The sequence below is a fragment of the Rana temporaria genome, chromosome 10 (assembly GCF_905171775.1).
Source record: "Rana temporaria chromosome 10, aRanTem1.1, whole genome shotgun sequence".
NCBI classification, from domain to species: Eukaryota; Metazoa; Chordata; class Amphibia; order Anura; family Ranidae; genus Rana; species Rana temporaria.
This window is the reverse complement of record NC_053498.1, coordinates 52,187,760-52,205,921: the sequence shown is the minus strand read 5'-3', so window position 1 is coordinate 52,205,921 and position 18,162 is coordinate 52,187,760. Positions and strand designations below refer to the sequence as shown.

At 41.4% G+C, this 18,162-nt stretch overlaps 1 protein-coding gene across 4 annotated transcripts in view; it reads right to left on the bottom strand.

Moving 5' to 3' along the window:
* Positions 1-18,162, bottom strand: part of PPFIA3 (PTPRF interacting protein alpha 3) — a 624,634-nt gene that overhangs the window by 29,669 nt on the left and 576,803 nt on the right. For 3 of the 4 annotated variants that reach the window (XM_040327613.1, XM_040327612.1, XM_040327614.1), the window contains 6 exons: positions 13,964-14,026; positions 13,041-13,067; positions 10,916-11,091; positions 9,003-9,100; positions 7,285-7,460; positions 6,240-6,308 (listed from right to left, as the gene is read on the bottom strand). In XM_040327613.1, coding sequence (XP_040183547.1) covers positions 6,240-6,308; positions 7,285-7,460; positions 9,003-9,100; positions 10,916-11,091; positions 13,041-13,067; positions 13,964-14,026 — 609 coding nt within the window. The remainder of the gene's footprint in view (positions 1-6,239; positions 6,309-7,284; positions 7,461-9,002; positions 9,101-10,915; positions 11,092-13,040; positions 13,068-13,963; positions 14,027-18,162) is intronic. The other variant, XM_040327615.1, reaches the window with a different exon arrangement.

Genomic DNA, 18,162 nt, shown 5'->3' with positions numbered 1-18,162 from the left:
CAAAAAGTTGACCATATTTCCGCTAATTGTATATTCCAATTTAATGTTGTTGGGATTACTATTGAGGTCTTCCAGAAACTTTAGTGCATCTTGCTGCGATCCTTCCCATATAAATAAAATATCATCTATAAATCTCCGATAAAATAATAATTGGGGTCTCCGGTTATGAAAAACATGCCTGTCCTCCCACTCAGCCATGAACAGGTTGGCGAGGCTGGGGGCAAACTTTGCCCCCATAGCCACGCCAACCTGCTGGGAGAAGAAGGAGCCATCGAACCAGAAATAATTATGGGACATGCAGAACTCTAATACATGTCCCATAAATTTCTTCTGAGTATGCGGTATATCATCCCTCCTGCTAAGTGCCCAGTTCAACGCCAGTGCCGCATCATCATGCTGAATAATGGTATACAGTGATGCCACGTCAGCTGTTACCAAAAAGATGTCTGTTTCAGGTCTGATGCTCACTTTGTCTAGGGACTGTAGCAGGTCGGTGGTGTCTTTCAGATACGCCTTGGTTGTGCAAACACTCAGTTGGAGAAATCTGTCAAGGTATTCTCCCAATCTGGCTGTGACTGATCCAATCCCGTTAACTATTGGTCGGGCAGGTGGGATAATTTCATTTTTGTGGATCTTAGGCAAAGTGTAGATCACCGGTATCCTACACGCTGAGGGAGCTAAGTACTTTTTCTCTTTCAGATTCAAAGCCCCAGTATGATAGCCCCAATCTACCAACGCATCAAGTTGTACCTTGTATGGTTCGGTAGGGTCTGATGCTAGTTTTCTATATGTAGAAGTATCGCTCAGCATATTGGACAACTGGGTGCAGTAGAACTCCTTATCCAGGACCACCACCCCTCCCCCTTTGTCCGCTGGTCGGATCACAACATTCTTCTTATCCTCCAAAGATTCAATACCTTCTTTAATATAGCGGGGATTCACACCCTTCTTCACAGGTAATTCCTCAATGTCTTTGAGTACCAACTGTTTAAAAACCTCTATAAAATGATTATTGGAAATCTGAGGATTAAATAAGGATTTATTCTTGAGTCCACTGTCAACTTTCGTTGCCACAATGGTACTTTTCATAGAAGACGTGACAGGGTGGCTCAAGAAGTATTTTTTCAAATTCAGAGTCCTGACAAATTTGTGTGTGTCTATATAGACGTCAAATTTATTCATTGTTCTTCTAGGAGCACACTTTAAACCCGTGTTGAGGATATTGAGCTCTTTCGGGCTCAACGTCACCTTACTCAGGTTGTATATTCCTGTGGTTCCACCTCCCTCATTCTTTTTTTGGGATTGTTTCCTTCGGCCTGCCCTGCATCCACGTCTTCTCTTTGATATGTTTCTGGTCCTCTTTGCGGAAATTTCGGAACGACATGCTTGTCTCCTCCTTTGTTGTTCCTGGTCTGTGAGTTCCTCCTCCTCAATAGTAATCCCAACAACATTAAATTGGAATATACAATTAGCGGAAATATGGTCAACTTTTTGGATGTCACTATTCAAAGAGAAGCAAATAAACTAAAGACTAAAGTCTTTTTCAAGCCAACTGATCGTAACAGTTATTTGTCCATTAATAGTGGACACCACCCAGCATGGATTAAAAATATCCCTAAGGGGCAATTTTTAAGAGTTCGTCGCAATTGCTCAGATGCCAACGATTATCTCTCACAAGCACAAACACTGAAGAATAAATTTGTTCAGAAGGGATATGATGAGCCAGCTCTGAACACAATGATTGAAGAAATTGCTGCTATCCCTAGAGAAAAATGCTTAGAGAAGAAGGTAGAACAGCCAAATAATAACCAACACCAATGGGGCTTCCTGTCTGGGTTTCATGCCCAATACAGGGAGGTAGAGGCTATCATCAAGAATCACTGGCACATCCTGGGGAAGGACAGACACTTTGCCGAAATACTTCCGAGTCAACCACGATTCATCTATAGGAGGGCTCCTAATTTCGGCGACAAGGTGGTCCGCAAGATTCTAGATCCCCCAGATCAGCAGGCCCTCAGAATAGATTTCAAGGGGTTCTACTCGTGCAGGAAATGCATTTGTTGCAGAACTGTGCAGATAAGCAATAGAGGAAAACAACAGGTCACGAGCAGTGATGGGAAGATTTTCTCTATTAAAGAATTTATCACCTGCAACTCTTCTCATGTAGTATATTTGATTTGGTGCCCATGTGGACTACTTTATGTAGGAAGAACTAAGAGGTTATTGCGGATACGAGTGGCTGAACACCTGGCAAACATAAAGAAGGGCTTTGATTACCACAGTGTGTCAGTCCACTTTAAGGAAAAACATAACCAAGATCCTTCGTTAGCTCAGTTCTGTGGCATTGACTGCGTACACCCTTCATGGAGAGGTTCAAACAGGGTGAGAGATTTATCGCAGCGAGAAACTCAATGGATCTTTCTTTTAAAAAGTCAATTTCCGAGGGGCCTTAACATAGAGTTGGACGTGAACTGCTTCATCAGTAATGTTTAGACTAGGAGCAGGTTTTAAGGTGTACATATATATAGTATGGTCATGAATTATGTTGTTACAAGGGGGCCAGACAACTGGGCCACCCACTATGATCATGGGCTCTGTATGACTATATAATTAAATTTTTGTTATGCCATGCATATGGAGATGATGAAGTTCACCCACTTTAATTTGAACCATTGCATGTCTAAATTTGCCCATATTTATGTATATCTCGTTCAAAGTACATGCCCCAGTGTAAAATCGTTTTCCAGTTTATAAAATCTTTTTTAAAAATAATAATTTTTATATATATATATATATATATATATATATATATATATATATATATATATATATATATATATATATATATATATATATATATATATATATATATATATAAAAAATAAAAAAGATAAAATAAAAATAAAATTCATTTTGATTACCACCATTTTATTGAAATTTTATGATGGATAATAATATATGCAACTCTTCAATATAATTTTAGGAATACCGCCTATACTATATGTATTTAATTCAGTTTTATATATATTTATGGTTGATTATGTGTTTTTAGATTATGGAATAATATATATTCTTTTTTAGATTCATATAACCATGTAGTATGCTCTCACTTTAGATTAATGAGAGAAATTGTACTTTGTGTTTCTGACTTTACACTGTTAGATCGTGTTTGTATAGACCTGGAGGTGACTCGTGGTCATGGGGACACCCGAATGGCTGTTAGTTATTTCTTAGAGGGATATCCCCCTTCTTTCAGTTTGCAGTACACTCTATGCTTGATGGGTGTCATACACCAGTTTCACCACTGGGGTTAGACACTGTATCGAATATAGGCAGTGGGAATGGGTGTCATACACCAGTTTCACCACTGGGGTTAGACACTGTATCGAATATAGGCAGTGGGAATGGGTGTCATACACCAGTTTGACCACTGGTGATGGACACCTCATTGAATACAGGCAGTGTGATTAGGTGTAGTACACCGACGTCACCACTGGGGGCCTCCACCTCGCACACATGATTATGCTGCTCTGTTTGGTCAGAGCTGCACACTTGCATGCCAGCACAGCTGAGTGGGACGTTTGTCCACACAGCTGATGCTTGTAATGAACGGAAGCCGTGCACCAATGTGCAAGTGAGGGGGGGAACTTGGCAGCTACATATAGCGGCATGTGACATCTGGTAAGCATCCCCATGATTAAATCAGTATGATGAAACATGTCGGGGCGTGGGTACTAAGTTACAACCGCATACCTTAAACTGAACTGGTCGGGCGTGGAACGGTCCATCTGTCACCAATATAGTCATCTGAAGAGCGACTCCAGTACACCTTCATAGGGCTGTGAGTAAACCTGGGCTATTTGTTGGTCCGCCGTGACCACTGGTTCACCTGGAGGAAAATTTTCGTTTGTGTTTACACCGTGTGATGTTTGGATTTAATCACTGCTTATGACAAGAGTCATTTTTGTGAGTGCATCTATTGGGAGATTTTTAGTGTTTTTATTAAAAGTTGTGTTGCAATATCACACTATTGTGCTCTCTCTCTTCATTATACATGTGGCTGTCATCTTGGAGTTTTTCCTTTTTCCAACGGATCTCCATTTATTTAACTGAGTGCTCCAGTTTCCAAAGAGGGAGTTCCATCAATTAAACTGAGTGGTTCAGTTAAAAAGCCTGTGTGCCTTAACACGAGAGTGTCAGGCTATTTATTGTGGTGAGTTTGCATTCTGATGGGTGGTGAAATCACGCAGTCACTGTGGTGTGGTGAAAGCACTGTCTGAAGATCGTGAAGGGACTTCTTCTGTTCTCCATCTATGAACTTCATTTACGTTCACACAATCAGTTTATGGATTTTTTTTGCCAACCTGTTATTTTGGGTGTATTATTGACACCTATTTTTTGACACTGATATATTGTTTCACATAGAGGGTGGACCACTCATTATTTTTCACTTAATAGTCTAGCAATATTATATGTGTGTTTTTTTTTTTTTTTTTATTCTCTTGAGCGCTGCTTAATATCACATTTGATACCTTTTTTCACATCAGGTAGCACTGTATTTGCATATTACATTTTGATTGTTTAACTTTTAGAGCAGCAGCTCACATATATTTATTTATTAATTTATTTATTTATATTATCAATATCACTATATTTTCACTTATATTCTCCAGTTACGCGCAGTGGGGGTGGCTCAATTAGACGGCCCTTATTTCCACCTTTTTCCCATACACTTTTAGCTGCAATAGCGAAAGTGCTGGAACCTCAGAGCCCAGTCCTCCAGAGAGAGACATTACAGGTGATGCCTCATGCGTGAGGCCCGGATCTCATCCATTTTCAGGGGTAAAACTCTAGCATCCTGGATGGACCCGATGGTCTAGCTCCTTTAGCCCCCAGAGGGCTCCTTAGTCGAGCTTCCCTTAGCACATCTCCACGCGTCCAATCCTTAGACACTGGCGAAAAAACTGAGGTACTCCCCTGATGGGAGGGGCTATATGGAGGGGAACAGTCTCTGATTGATTGTGCCAGTGTCCAATCACCTCTGGTGACCATACAACCCATTATGTAATGAATATGGCTCTGTGTCCTGTAGTGTACAATAAAGAAAATGCGCTTCAATCATCCTGACACCATATCAACCATGGTGCCGGGATGAAGCGCCAACACCAGACATTTTCCTGATAAATTGCCTCCCAAAAAACATATTTTCTGGCAGTGCCCCTTCCAAGACTAGACTCTGGATCCGTCCCTGCTGGAGATAGTAGTCCTCATACAAACACAACTTTAATATTGCATTTACTACATAAGGCTTTGCCAAAACAGAGTAAGTGTATTGCAATTCAACGTGTTTCGCTGTCAGCTTTGTCAGAACAGAGGAAATATTTGCTACCTTACAACTGGATGTGCAGTAAATATTGCAAGCTACAATCTCCCTTCTCTGGTAGAAACTAAAGAGGGAGATTTTAATTTGTTGTTGCTGTTTGGCACCTATAAAGTCCCATTTATATGACTATTTTTGGATTAGTCTTGGGGAGTAAGCAAGGAAGGAGTCTCAAAGGACTGAACCACTAGCAAAAAACAGACAGGCTGGGAGTAGGAGTTATACTGGGCTGTCCTTACAGCTTTGTTTTTCCAGTTTCCTGAATGCAGCAGCATAACACAATGTACTTATATACTTAATCATGTGTCCCTTAATTTATGATTAGGAAAACAGGAGTAGAGGGAACAACCTCAACATAAGTAGGAAGACCTAAGTCCCAACTATTTTCACTAGCATGGCTTAAACATCAAACGTACCTGCAAATGATTTTTTTTTATAGTTGCAATGCAATGCAATATTGTAATTTGTAAAACTTACTTTGTGGTGGGGTTGAGGGTGCACGAAGTAAGAAAAGGATGGACTTCAAGATGGAGTCTTCAAGGGAATTACAAATAAATAAATAAAATGACAATTTTGACTACAACTTGTAGTTCTAGAAAGGGTAAGGCAATAGGGTTTGCAAAGAGTGCAAAATCAGGCTCACTTCTGCAAAAAAAAAAAAAATTAGCTTCTAACCTCAGGTTGTTCAGTTAAGCTTTGGCAATAAAACCTGGAAGCTGATTGGTTTCTATGCAGAAGTGAGCCTGATTGTGCACTCTCTAGCCTTAGTAAATAACCCTCACTGTTTGTTCATTTGACAACCATACTCATTTAATAACCATACTCATTTACATATGTAGAGATTGTGTGCATTGCTGACCTCATCCAGTCGTCGCTCTGTCCCCATCGAAATGATACTACTGAACTCCTTTTCCAACACTTGTCGAGCCTGTCAACAAAAGATCAAAAGAAACATCATTATCAAACAATCCAGAGGAAGTTAAAGATTCAACCTGTTACAGATTGGAGATTCATGCAGACAACACTGTACATCCTGAACTCAACCAACCTTTGATATACTCCAATGTATATACTGTATGTCATAAATAATGAATTGGAATTCATATGCTAACCTATTTGTGTCTTTAAAGGTAGCCTGTCAATGTTTCAAATTCAAAATGACTCAAGCTTACAAATAGCAGATGCCACAAGGAACCTGCCCACACATTTTGTCCTTGATAAAAATGATTGAGGATGCTATTGCTATTCTCTGCCACTCTGGCATCTCACAGGGCACTGCGTGTAACATAGCAATCTGTAGAGAGGCACATATATTGCACTGTAGGCAGACAGTGGGAGTGACGTAGCTCCAATCGGAAAAGCTGGTTCAAGGTATTTATACCAGGTGTACATAGGCTCCAAGCATTCATGATCAATTTTATCAGAAACCCCTGCCTGAATAATGTGTGTTGAAGTGACTACTTGTAATCTCCACTGGAAGCCCATGTGACAAATTGTCATCGAAAAAGCACAACATGGAGGCTGGGTCCTTTCTTAAGCTCAGAATGTGTTCGAAAAATAACCTTTAAAGCTGGGTCACCAGCATTATTTTAAAGAATGCTGCATATTTTAAAATGATTAAAAAATTACTTTTGAAATCACATTACCATGCTTATTTGAGATTGAAGCGATTGGATTTACATATACTTTATGCAGGCCCCCTGTAACGTGTATCATCAGCATTTATACTGTCAAGAACATAACGGGTGCCTAATACTATGTATTGTATTTACTACCCATTACCAACCATTTAAATTTAAATCTGGTATGATCTTTCCAGTGATGCTATAAAGCCTCCATACATTTTTTAATGAATGCTCTGCTTTACACACACCAATCAAAAGCGGCAAGTCCAATACACTAACCTGTGTGTTCTGCGTTGGGATCTGTAGCAGCAACCCTAGATCATTAAAGTCAAATGTGTCATCTAACGCAATAAGGGCTCCATGTACTCCACTCTCATGCAAGTTATTAGCATATTCCTTCAGTCCTATAGACTGAACCCAGCACATTACCCGTTCATTGGACCAGACCATGACATCTGCAGGAGAATACAGAAGATATTATTGCAAATGGCTTTTCCTAATTCAAGGAATTCATACTACTACATATTTCCAGGACAGTGACTTGCGAATAGCTTTACTGTCCCAGAACTAGTATGTGTCACATTCAGAGCTTTTTTTCCTCAAAAAATAGGTCCAGGAACCCAACCACAACCCCATTCAAATTTCACAAACAGTAGAAGGGTCTTAAAGGGGCATAAAATACCAGGATTGCATTACATATAGAGTGTAGAGTTCAGGGGGTTACACACAAAGTGCAGAGCTGTCACTTGTAAACATAGAAAGCAGACTTCGGTGTTTACAAGTGATTGTGGTGAGCAGGCACCAAAGGGTCTGAGCCAGAGGTGGTGGAACTGAGTTCCCCCAAGTTCCCCCTGAAAAAAATCCCTGGTCACATTTAAAACACCACCACTCCCATTAGACAGACTTTTTATGTAGTTATTTTTTGTAGTTCTTTGTAATACATTTCATTTAAACTTACCCAATAATAAGAGCTGCAAAAATGAAATACTTCAGCCAGCAAAACTGAATTATGTAAAAGCAATCCGAGCAGCTAAATAGCCGCTGTATCGGTTTTATCTGTGATTTAAAGTGGTTCTCTCCCCCTTCCCTCGCTTTCCCGGGCTCTCCCCTTCCGCCAATTGAGATGAGGGAGGGACAGCGGCATTTAATCACCACTAGGTTTTTAATTTTTTGTTATAAATTTTTGAAACAGGTAATTTTTTTTCTTTCACTGATGTGCACTGATAGGCAGCACTAATGGGCACTGATAGGCTGCAATGATGGGCACTAATGAGGAGGCACTGATGGAGACTGATGGGTGGTACTGATGGGCACTGATTGGTGGCACTGATGGGCACCGATAGGAGGCACTGATTGATGACACTGGATAGGCAGCACTGACGAGGAACTACTGACAGGCATTACTGATTGCCATCTGAAGGGCACTGACAGGCATTACTGATGGGGCACTGATAGGCATATTTATGGGCACTGATTGGCACATTTATGGGCACTGATTGGCACTTTGATGAGGTGTGTCAGAGTGACACACAGCACCATCGACTGCCACGCTGCGTGCCCTGTGGGCACGCAGGCATGTTATCCTGAAAGACGTCATATGACGTCCAGTAAGGATAACAGGACCACAGCCCTGCGGTCATTCTGCTATAGGCCGGACAGGAAGTGGTTAAAGTGTATTTTTTCCAAAATGTACAAATATCATGTGACATAAAAAATTGCAACGCCCACCATTTTATTCTCTAGGGTCCCTGCTTAAAAATATATAATGTTTGGGGGTTCTAAGTAATTCTCCTGCAAAAAAAATTCAGATTTTTATATGTATGAGAGAAATGTCAGAATTAGCCTGGGGGTCAAATAGTTAATGCTCTACAATACTCTACAAGACCTGGAAGACCTCTATTTGAAGAAGGGTTTTTGGGTATAAAGTTTAAAAGATCAAAAAAATCTAATAAAATACTGCAAAAGCCTTTGATAAGAACTTTTTGTGTTTCTCTTACCTTTAATTTGATTTTGGCTTTCCTCTCTCCTACTCTCCAGATCCTTCCTGTCATAGTTCAGTCTTTTCAGGCACATTATACCATAATGAAGGCTAACCCTAAACACCAACAGCAAAGTTAAAAGTGTAAAGTGTACATCAAAGAATTTTACCAATTTAGTAAAACTGTATTTATTGAATAATATTCTAATGGTATAAATATATTAGGGCTGTCCAGGAAAAAATATTGGCATCTTTAAGACCCCTTTCACACTGAAGCGCTTAAAAACTGCCTATAAAATGCTGAGCACTTTTGCAGTGGTTTTCAAGCGCTTTTGAGGAGTTCAAAGGTCAGGTGACTCAAAAAACTGCTGCAAGAGGCATTTTGAGGCACTTTTGAAGCGCTTTTTAGGGAAGGGGCGCTTTTTTTAGGCCACTTTCACAATGAGGCGCTTTACATACAATACCATCTGTAAAGTGCCTCTCCTGTCACTCAAGTGTGAAAGCCCGAATGCTTTCACACTGGAGCGGTGCACTTGCAGGACGTTAGGCACTTTAGGAGTGGTGTATACGCTGCTCCTAAAGCGCCCCTGCCCATTAAAATCAATGGGCAGCGCAGCCGAATCGATTGCAAAGCGATTCAGTAGCGGCGCTTTGCAGGTGCTATTAACCCCTTCATCGGCCACTAGCGGGGTTAAAAGCACCCCACTAGCGGCCCAAAAAGCGACACTAAAAATGACGATAAAGCGCCGCTAGAAATAGCAGCGCTTTGCCGCCGACGCCCCCCCCCCTCGCCCCAGTGTGAAAGTACCCTTTCACACTGAGGTGCTTTACAGGTGCTACAGCGCTTAAAACAGCGCCTGCATAGCGTCTTTAAAGAGCCTCTCCTCTCCTGCCAGTGCACTGCTCCAGTGTGAAAGCGATCAGACTTTCACACTGGAGCAGTGCGCTGGCAGGACACCAAAAAAAGTCCTGCAAGCTGCATCTTTAAAGCACTGTAGGAGCGATGTATACACCGCTCCTACAGCACCCCTGCTCATTGAAATCAATGGGCAGTGCCGCTGAAGTGCCAGCAAAGCGTCGCTGCAGCGGCACTTTGCAGGTGCTTTTAACCCTTTTTGGGCATTTGCGGGGGTTAAAAGCGCCCCGCTAGCGGTTGAAAAGCAATGCAAAAAGAACGGTAAATCGCTGCTAAAAATGTACAGCCGACGCCCCCCAATGCCCCAGTGTGAAAGTAGCCTTAGTGCTTCAAACATGCTCAAAAGATGCTGCTTGCAGGAGTTTTTTTCACCTCCCCACCTTCACCTCCCCACCTCACCTTCTGTGCCCTTCTTAAATTATGGTCGCTGTTGTCCTAAAAGTATGATACCAAAATAATACAGAAATGCCCCTGAAATTTTTTTTTTTATATAGTGTTATATATGGATACATTAGTATGCAATAGATCTAGGCCTTATTTATAAGGCTGCATGAATAAAAACTATGTGTTGCCCAAAGCATGGTATTTTCTCAGTTCAGTATAGGAAAGACACATAAAGTTAAAGCAAAACTGTACCCACAACTTGATAGAAAATATTGTTCTATAGCAAGGAACATATATTCTACATGAATAATTATGCTACCAAAATGAGTGTGTGCTATAAAATTGCCTCCAGCATTGTTGCCGTTTCTACTTGCCGGAGGCTGCCAATAAAATCTTTAGGCTTTCAGCATAAAGGCTTATACATTTTAAGCACAGTGCCAAAAAATAGAGAGCAACTGAGCATGTTCTGAGCAGGGTGAGACAGTGTATTACTGAATTTTAAATAGTACAGGTACTTATTTTTAATGTTTTACTTAGCTATACCTGCAAAAGGAGCCAGCATGTGATCTATCAGGACTTACTTTTCTCAGTAAAGTTCCACTTTAACAAAAGCAGGCTGTTATAGTACTGACCTGTGAAAGCTATCTACCATTTTAAGTTGTCCTCGAAGCTCTTTTTTGTTCAAGTGGTCTAACATTCTGGCATCCACTAAGGACTCCATAAAGTAGCTGCGATACTGGGGTAATCCGAGACTAGGTAGCCAGTCATTACCCACCCATTCATGATTCATGTCACCGTATGCCAGGATCTGTTCATCAAAAAAAGTAAGATAGGTAAGCCTCATCAACAAAAAGAGAAAATATTCCTCAAATTATTACCCAGTTAAGCTCCAGAATTAAACAAATCTAGAACCACACCACCTTGTGTTCTGGTAAACATAGATACCGTAGATAAACGTAGATATGAAACTACCGCAAGCTCTTCAAAAAAGGCAATCAGTTTGATTGCTTGTGTAAAACATGTAACATTTATTTATTTATTTATTTATTTATATATTACAGCAATATTAAAGAGACATGGCATCCCAACCCCTAAAAACGATTAAAATGATCCCACACCAAAATATTCCAAGCACACTTCCTGATCATTTTTCGTGAACCTGTTTGCCATGTGCATGATTGCACACTACCTTTACAAAGCATTTCATACAATTAGCAAATTATCTGGAGTGATTACATACCACAATAGCTGATCGGTAAATACCCTAAATACCCTTTTGCAGCAATATATGGGTATGGGCTTCCCAGGATCTAACTAGTTTTCCAATCGTTTTCTCTTTTCTTATGCCAGCAGTTATTACACTTACAGTATATTAGCTTTATATGTTGGCACTATATTGGTTAGGTGTTCATAGTTATGTTTGGTATATAAGGTGGTTAGTAGGGATGAGCCCGATGTTCGAGTCGAACGTAAGTTCAACAAGGGGACCCCCAGATCCCCCCCCCCCTTATGTGAATTGGTAATGGGTCACATTGTACCCCTACCATTTCACCCAAATAAGTGTCAAAAATAAAAAAATAAACCAAGAGCCAGCTTGGGACAAGTCCAGCGATGTAGATCCATCTCGATCCATCCATCTGTAGATCCATGATACAGAGAAAAAAAAAGGCGCTACTGATGCGCCTCCCACCAGGACAGCTCTTATATAGCTGAGGGCAGGGCCACCAGGTGACGTACATCGGTGACCCCGCCCCCTCTGACACCACAGGGAAACAGCGCTCCCAACACGCCCCAAAGATGCTGCTTGCAAAACATCCCGCAAGTGCATCACCCATGTGTGAAAAGGCACACTGCAATGAATGGGAGGCGCTTTTTATCAGCTATTTCTAGCGCTAAAGCGCAAAAAACAAAACAACAAAAAGACGCCTCAGTCTGAAAGGGGTCTAATGCTGTCATCTCAGTGCTATATTTGCGACCAACTGCACTCCACAAATTAACAGCGCCTGATTAGCTCACTGTGGTCTACCTCTCTCTGCTGCTGTGCACTAAATGCCATTATGAAAAAATATTTGTGTATATGGTTTTAATATGTACATAACTGGATTAAAGTACTTTGCTTATACTTGCCAAGCGTTAAACTGTAAACATTTCTGTGAGGTCTGTATATTTATACCCCAGTCACCATTATTTTGAGTGTTTTTATATGCAAGACATGGCAAACCATAATGAAACTTGGCACAGGTAATATACATTTTCTTCCTAAGGCGCAATTATCTCTGGTTAGAAAGCCACATGGTGGGTTCAAAATTATTTTCTAATAGATATTTTCACTTTCCTTATTCAACAAGGGTATATGGAAAATTATTTCACATGTATTGCCATTCCTATGATTATTTATAGCTCAATATGATCAACATGTTTGTACAGTGCTACTGCTATGACTGCAACGCATATTAGTGAGCAATGTGGCTGGCATATTGTGTGTATCTTCCGCCTTTCTTAGTCATTATATTTTATTTATTGTGTATGTCTGTAATCCTTTGGATACACTGAAGGCCACAAGTAAACCCACAAAATATAGCATGTTTTTTAACACAACTACATGTAAAAGTATGCACATACAACAGTAGGTGGTGTTCTGTGACACTGCTAAATACTTTCACCTACCATCCGCTCAATCAGGAGCAGTTATAATAACAATTTAGACGAGAATAATTCATTTTCTTTTTGAGATAACCTTATAACAAACCTACCTACCTGTTCCCAGCTGATTTCCTTAGTCTCCTGACAGTGGTTAGGTTGTTAAAAAGAACAAATCAGAAAGTCAAGTGGTGAGCAAGCAGCAATAAAAGAACTAGTTCAGCAGACATATAGGCCAACATTAACATACACATATATTAGAAGCATTTAAAGCACATGCAGTGAGTGAGAAGAAAGAATAGATGCAGAGGGGAGCAGAGTATGCACCTTCAAGAGAGTTTTAACTATGTTTCATTTTCATGTAGGTTCAGAGGTATAAATGGCACAAATGAGACTTCCTATGTAGGGTCACTGATACCTGTCTCCATATAACAAATTGATTGCAAAGGCAGACCCAGAGCATTGTATTACAGGTGGTCCCCGGGTTACAAACAAGATAGGGACTGTAGGTTTGTTCTTAAGTTGAATCTGTTTGTAAGTCGGAACAGACACATCTTTTAAGTGTAGCTCCAGCCAAAATAACTATTTTTAAGCATTTTGGATAGCATAGGGAAGGGTTTTCACCCCTGTAACATTTGCTTTGCTGTCTGTGCCCCTGTTCTGAAGATTTCACCTCCTGTCCCAATGACAATTGGATTTTCAAAATTTTAGGTTGTTGTGGAAACAAGCCTTTGTGATAAAGCATCAGTGGAGACACCTTGTTCCCATAAAAACCTTCCTAGGGGGAGATTTCCTCTCACTTCCTGTTGTCTCCCTCCACTTGTAAGTAAGAGTCGTTTGTAAGTCGGATGTTTGTAACTAGGGGACTGCCTGTATATCTCCCTGTTTGCCTTAAAATGCCTTGGAATACCCCAAAAATGCAAAAGTCACACAAGAGAGGTATGGTTTGCTTTATCCAACAACCATCATTAACAAACAAAAATGGATACTGAAAATTAAATAATGATGATGAACAGAGTAAAAAAAGGTTGACAGCTTACAGGTTTGGTTGTTGCCGTTAATGTTTCCATCTCTTCATGAGTCATCCAGACATTGCCTGTTGACTAGATGGAAAATAGGAATGAGGAGGTTAGTGCACAGATCAAATAAAAACACATGCCTAACTGGTTTTCTAGTCCTTAGGTGACATATCTGTGGTGGACAAGTCGTTACAATACCCTTATAATATAATACAGCTACATATTTGAGGCAGCTATTCTTCCATTTTGCTTTTAAATGTCCTTATTTCTTCTGAGAAATCCTCACTTCCTGTTCTGTAACTCCACACAGTAATGCAAGGCTTTCTCCCTGGCGAGGAGCAGGGCCGCCATCAGGAATTATGGGGCCCCTTACACAGCTTCAGGCATGGGCCCCCTGGAGCAGAGAAGCGGGGGGGGGGGGGGGGGTGATGCCGCGAATTGAGAAGCGGGGGGCCCTTTACAAAAAAAAGAAGAAATAAAGAAAAATATATATATAAAAAAAGGGGGGTAGCCATCCGGGGCCCTGGGGACCTCTGGGCCCTTTAAAAAGAAAGAAAAATATATATAAGAAATATATATTTATTTATTTTTAAAAAGAGGGGTTGCCATCTGGGGACCTCTGGGCCCTTTAATAAAAATATATATATAAACAAAAATAAAAAAAATAAACATTTATAAAAAAAGAAAATAAAAAAAAGAGGGGTTTGCAACATGGGGCCCTGGGGACCTCTGAGCCCTTTAATAAAATATATATATATATAAATAAAAAAATAAAATAAAAAGTAATAAAATAATATAAAAAAAGGGGGGGGGGTTGCCATCCGGGGCCCTCTGGGCCCTTTAATAATAATAATAATAATAATAAATATATATATATAAATATAAAATAAAAGAAATAAAAAAAAATATAAAAAGTTTTTTTTTAATAAAAAAAAAGGGGGGTTGTCATCCGGGCCCCTTACAGGTGTACTGCCTGTACCCCCCTGATAGCGGCCCTGGCGTGGAGTGTCGTGCTCGCCCCCTCCCTTGGACTACTATAGAGTCAGGACGCTCTCTATGTTGCAGATAGAGAAAGTAGCTGTGTGTTAGTGGGTGTCCTGACTCTCCTGTAGTCCAAGGGAGGGGGCGAGCATGACACTCCACACCAGGGAGAAAGCCTTGCATTACTGTGTGGAGTTACAGACAGAAGAACAGGAAGTGAGGATTTCTCAGAAGAAATAAAGACATTTAAAAGCAAAATCGAAGGATGAGGTAAGTGAAGGAGGAAGGAAGCGGAGCTTGCCACTGCCATAGGGAACAAGCAGCAAGCCAAAAAGTAATTTTACAAAATTCCGAAAAAACACAGTTTCCCCCTTTGTAATGGGACTTTAAAGGCATAAGAGAGTAACAATTGTTTGCATTAAGATTCAAAGTTTAATTCGATTAGTTTACAAAAAGTAGAAAAACATTAATTATCAAAAAATACAATACACAGTAAAAAGAATGGGTTACATATAACTACACCATATTTATACATAACATCTATCCAATGTTTATAAAACGAGTTGCATCAACGCATACAATTTTACAAAATACCATTCAACAGATAGAAGGCCTTCTACTTTATTGTGTCTTTAACAGCAACATGAAAAAAAAAAAAAACATTCAAATCGAATTTTTAGGAAATGCCTTTAAGTTGTATGCAGTGTTAGGCCCCGTACACACGAGAGGATTTATCCGCAGATACGGTCCAGCGGACCGTTTCCACGGATAAATCCTCTCAAAGATTTCCGCTGATTTCGATGGGATGGAGTGTACACACCATCGCATTGAAATCCGCGTGGAAATCCTCTGCCGATGACGTGTCGCGCCGTCGCCGCGATTATGACGCGGCGACGGGCGCGACGCTGTCATATAAGGAATTCCACGCATGCGTCAAATCATTACGACGCGTGCGGGGAATCCCTTTGGACGAATGGATCCGGTAAGTCTGTACAGACGAGCGGATCCATCCGTTGGAATGGTTTTCCAGCAGATGGATTTGTTGTGCAGCACAGCAAATATCCGATCTGCTGGAATCCATCCCAGAGGAGATTTCTCCGCGGAAACAGATCCGCTGGCGTGTACACACCATAGGATCTATCCGCAGAAACCCATTTGCTGGGATTTATCTGCGGATGGATTCTATCGTGTGTACGGGGCCTTAGGGAACAGTAAGATTCTCATGGACAAAATCAGTGACAACAATATCTGACATTAAATAGTTTGCATGTATAATAGATTATTTTACTGTTACTTTATTGCTTGGTTTTAATACAGTAGCAGCACTTAAATATTATTAATTTATACCTAGGAGAAATATTTTTTTTACAGTAGTTATTGCTTTTATGTATCATGTAAAACAAATCAAACAACCAAATAGTGACCAACAAAGAACAAGTGTCTAAACTAAATATATACAGCAGGAAGGGAATACCAAAATCTTAATCGTAGCCGAGCCAGGGTCATACACGGGGCATCCAGCAGATGGGGGCAAGGAGCAAGACAGAACAGGGATAAGGTGAAAGGGAACAGGTTAAAGAAATTTGATTGGTGAAAATTACTCAATATAATTAATAGAGTTGCACCGATACCACTTTTACAAGTACCGATACTTTTTTCAAGTACTCGCCGATACAAATTTCCTGTCGCATCATGGCAGCATACACCTTTGGGTTGTGGCTCCGCCTCCACAACCTGATAGGACCGCATAGCTATTAAACCCAGAGAGGGCCCCTGCCCAGGTATTCTCCTTTTTTCCCTCACCTAATCAGGACTGGAATCGCGAGGTATCCCTTATCGTTTGTCGCCCCAGCCAGGTTCAGCCTCTCCTGGATGGAAGTCTTTCCTGTACAGCCTCTAAATGAGCTATATGGTTGGAGCCCCATTCTGGTGGTCTGGGGGGCATATTTTAGCCTCTCCTGGGTGGAAGTCCTTCCTGTACAGCCTCTAAATGAGCTACATGGTTGGAGCCCCATTCTGGTGGTGCAGGTGCTTCTCAAAGAAAGCTTTAACCACTTGCCGCCCGCCAATGACATATTGACGTCGGCAAAGTGGTTGTAGAATCCTGACTGGACGTCATATGACGTCCTCAGGATTCTAAATCGCTGCGCGCCCCCGGGGGCGCGCATCGCGGTGATCGTTGTTGCAGGGTGTCAGTCTGACACCCCGCAACACCGATCTCGGTAAAGAGTCTCTCACGGAGACTCTTTACCACGTGATCAGCCGTGTCCAACCACGGCTGATCACGATGTAAACAGGAAGAGCCGTTGATGGCTCTTCCTCACTCGCGTCTGACAGACGCGAGTAGAGGAGAGCCGATCGGCGGCTCTCCTGACAGGGGGGGTTCGGGCTGATTGTTTATCAGCGCAGCCCCCCCTCGGATCGCCACATGGACCACCAGGGAAGCCCACCCTGGACCACCAGGGAAGGGCAAAAAAAAAGGGGGGCAAAAAAAAGTCTGGAAAAAAAAGATGCCAATCAGTGCCCACAAATGGGCACTGACTGGCAACATAAGTAAATCAGTGCCGCCCCACAGTGTCCATCAGTGCCGCCCCACAGTGTCCATCAGTGCCACCCCAGTGTCCATCAGTGCCACCCCACAGTGCCCATCTGTGCCACCCATAAGTGCCGCCCATGAGTGCCCATCTGTGCCGCCTATGAGTGCCCTGTGCCGCCCATGAGTGCCCATCAGTGCCGCCCATGAGTGCCCATCAGTGCCGCCCATGTGTGCCCATCAGTGCCACCTATGTGTGCCCATTAGTGCCGCCTATGAGTGCCCATCAGTGCCGCATACCAGCGCCGCCAATCAGTGCCACCTCATCTGTGCCCGTCAGTACTACCTCATCGATGTCCATCAGTGCCATCTCATCTGTGCCGCCATATAAGTGCCCGTAATTGAAAGAGAAAACTTACTTATTTACAAAAAAAATTACAGAAAAAAATAAAAACGTAATTTTTTTCAAAATTTTCAGTCTTTTTTTAGTTGTTGCGCAAAAAAAAAAAATCGCAGAGGTGATCAAATACCACCAAAAGAAAGCTCTATTTGTGGGGAAAAAAGGAGGACTATTTTGTTTGGGTACAGTGTAGCATGACCGCGCAATTGCCATTCAAATTGCGACAGTGCTGAAAGCTGAAAATTGGCTTGGGCGGGAAGGTGCGTAAGTGCCCTGTATGGGAGTGGTTAAACAAGCTTTGATGTA